Source organism: Enhydra lutris, unplaced genomic scaffold, assembly GCF_002288905.1.
Source record: "Enhydra lutris kenyoni isolate GAN:26980312 unplaced genomic scaffold, ASM228890v2 scaffoldscaffold53, whole genome shotgun sequence".
Classification (NCBI taxonomy): Eukaryota; Metazoa; Chordata; class Mammalia; order Carnivora; family Mustelidae; genus Enhydra; species Enhydra lutris.
Genome location: NW_019154137.1, coordinates 5,563,122 through 5,563,900, shown reverse-complemented (window position 1 = coordinate 5,563,900; position 779 = coordinate 5,563,122). Strand labels below are relative to the sequence as shown.

The 779-nt window shown below is 53.8% G+C and overlaps 1 protein-coding gene across 2 annotated transcripts; it reads right to left on the bottom strand.

Annotated features, from left to right (window-relative positions):
- Window positions 1–14: 14 nt before the first annotated feature.
- Window positions 15–572, bottom strand: LOC111157272 (protein C10-like). Of its 2 annotated transcripts, XM_022518562.1 has the most exons (2): window positions 332–572; window positions 27–244 (listed from the first exon to the last, which is right to left on the bottom strand). In XM_022518562.1, exons 1-2 carry the CDS (start codon window positions 471–473, stop codon window positions 93–95), a joined length of 294 nt encoding a protein of 97 aa, XP_022374270.1. In that variant the 5' UTR covers window positions 474–572; the 3' UTR covers window positions 27–92. The 2 variants fall into 2 exon arrangements, with proteins under 2 accessions (XP_022374269.1, XP_022374270.1); XM_022518561.1 differs by having other exon boundaries at window positions 15–572.
- Between the last annotated feature and the right edge of the window lie 207 nt (window positions 573–779).

The window sequence follows — 779 nt, the reverse complement described above, 5'->3', positions numbered from 1 at the left end:
TATATATATTTTTTTTTTTTTTTTTTTAAGTCACAGGCACGTTTATTATCCTCTGGAACATTAAGGTCTTCCCTGCGCGGGAGGGCCGACCCTCAGGAGGCAGCCACACTGCCGCCAGAAGCAGGCCCGTGGGGAGGCAATGTCATGGGGGGCAGGAACAGTGCCTTCAGCTTGCCGGACAAGCTAGCAATCTCGGGATCCTGGGCTTCGTAAGACTTGACCAAGCGGGCAAACTTCAGGACACCTTCCCCGTCGCAGCTGAAGCCATAAGCCTTGATAACCTCCTGCTGAATCTGCGTGGCCACGGGCAGCACGAATTGCAGCATTTTGCCCATGTCGTTGCACGCGTTGTCCCGAGCCTCGTCCATGCGCACGGCGTTCTCTGGGGCCGAGAACGCCTGGATTACCTCCGCCAGGACCACCTTGGCTTGCTCGGCGCTCAGGGCCGCGGGTGGGGCCAAAGCGGACGCCATAGGGTAACAAAAGCTGCACGTGCAGCGAAACCAACGAAATGCTCTGGAGAAACGGGATGCCTCTCAGAGTGGCTCCCAAAACCGATGGAAGGGAAGCAGCATCAGCTGCAGCGGGAAGCCGAGGAAGCCTGTGGGCGTAGCGGAGCGCGCCACAAACGCCTAACTGCTTTAGGAAACAGAGCACCGCTTATATAGACCACCGAACATTCGAAAAGATAGAACGAGCATAAGCCAAAAAAACTAAAAAAAAAAAAAAAAAAAATCTATTGTTATAAACTCAGTACAGGGAGGGTCTTCCGGTGAAAA

Coding starts and splice junctions, on each gene's coding strand:
- LOC111157272 (XM_022518561.1), bottom strand. CDS start 473: ATGGCGTCCGCTTTGGCCCCACCCGCGGCCCTGAGCGCCGAGCAAGCC.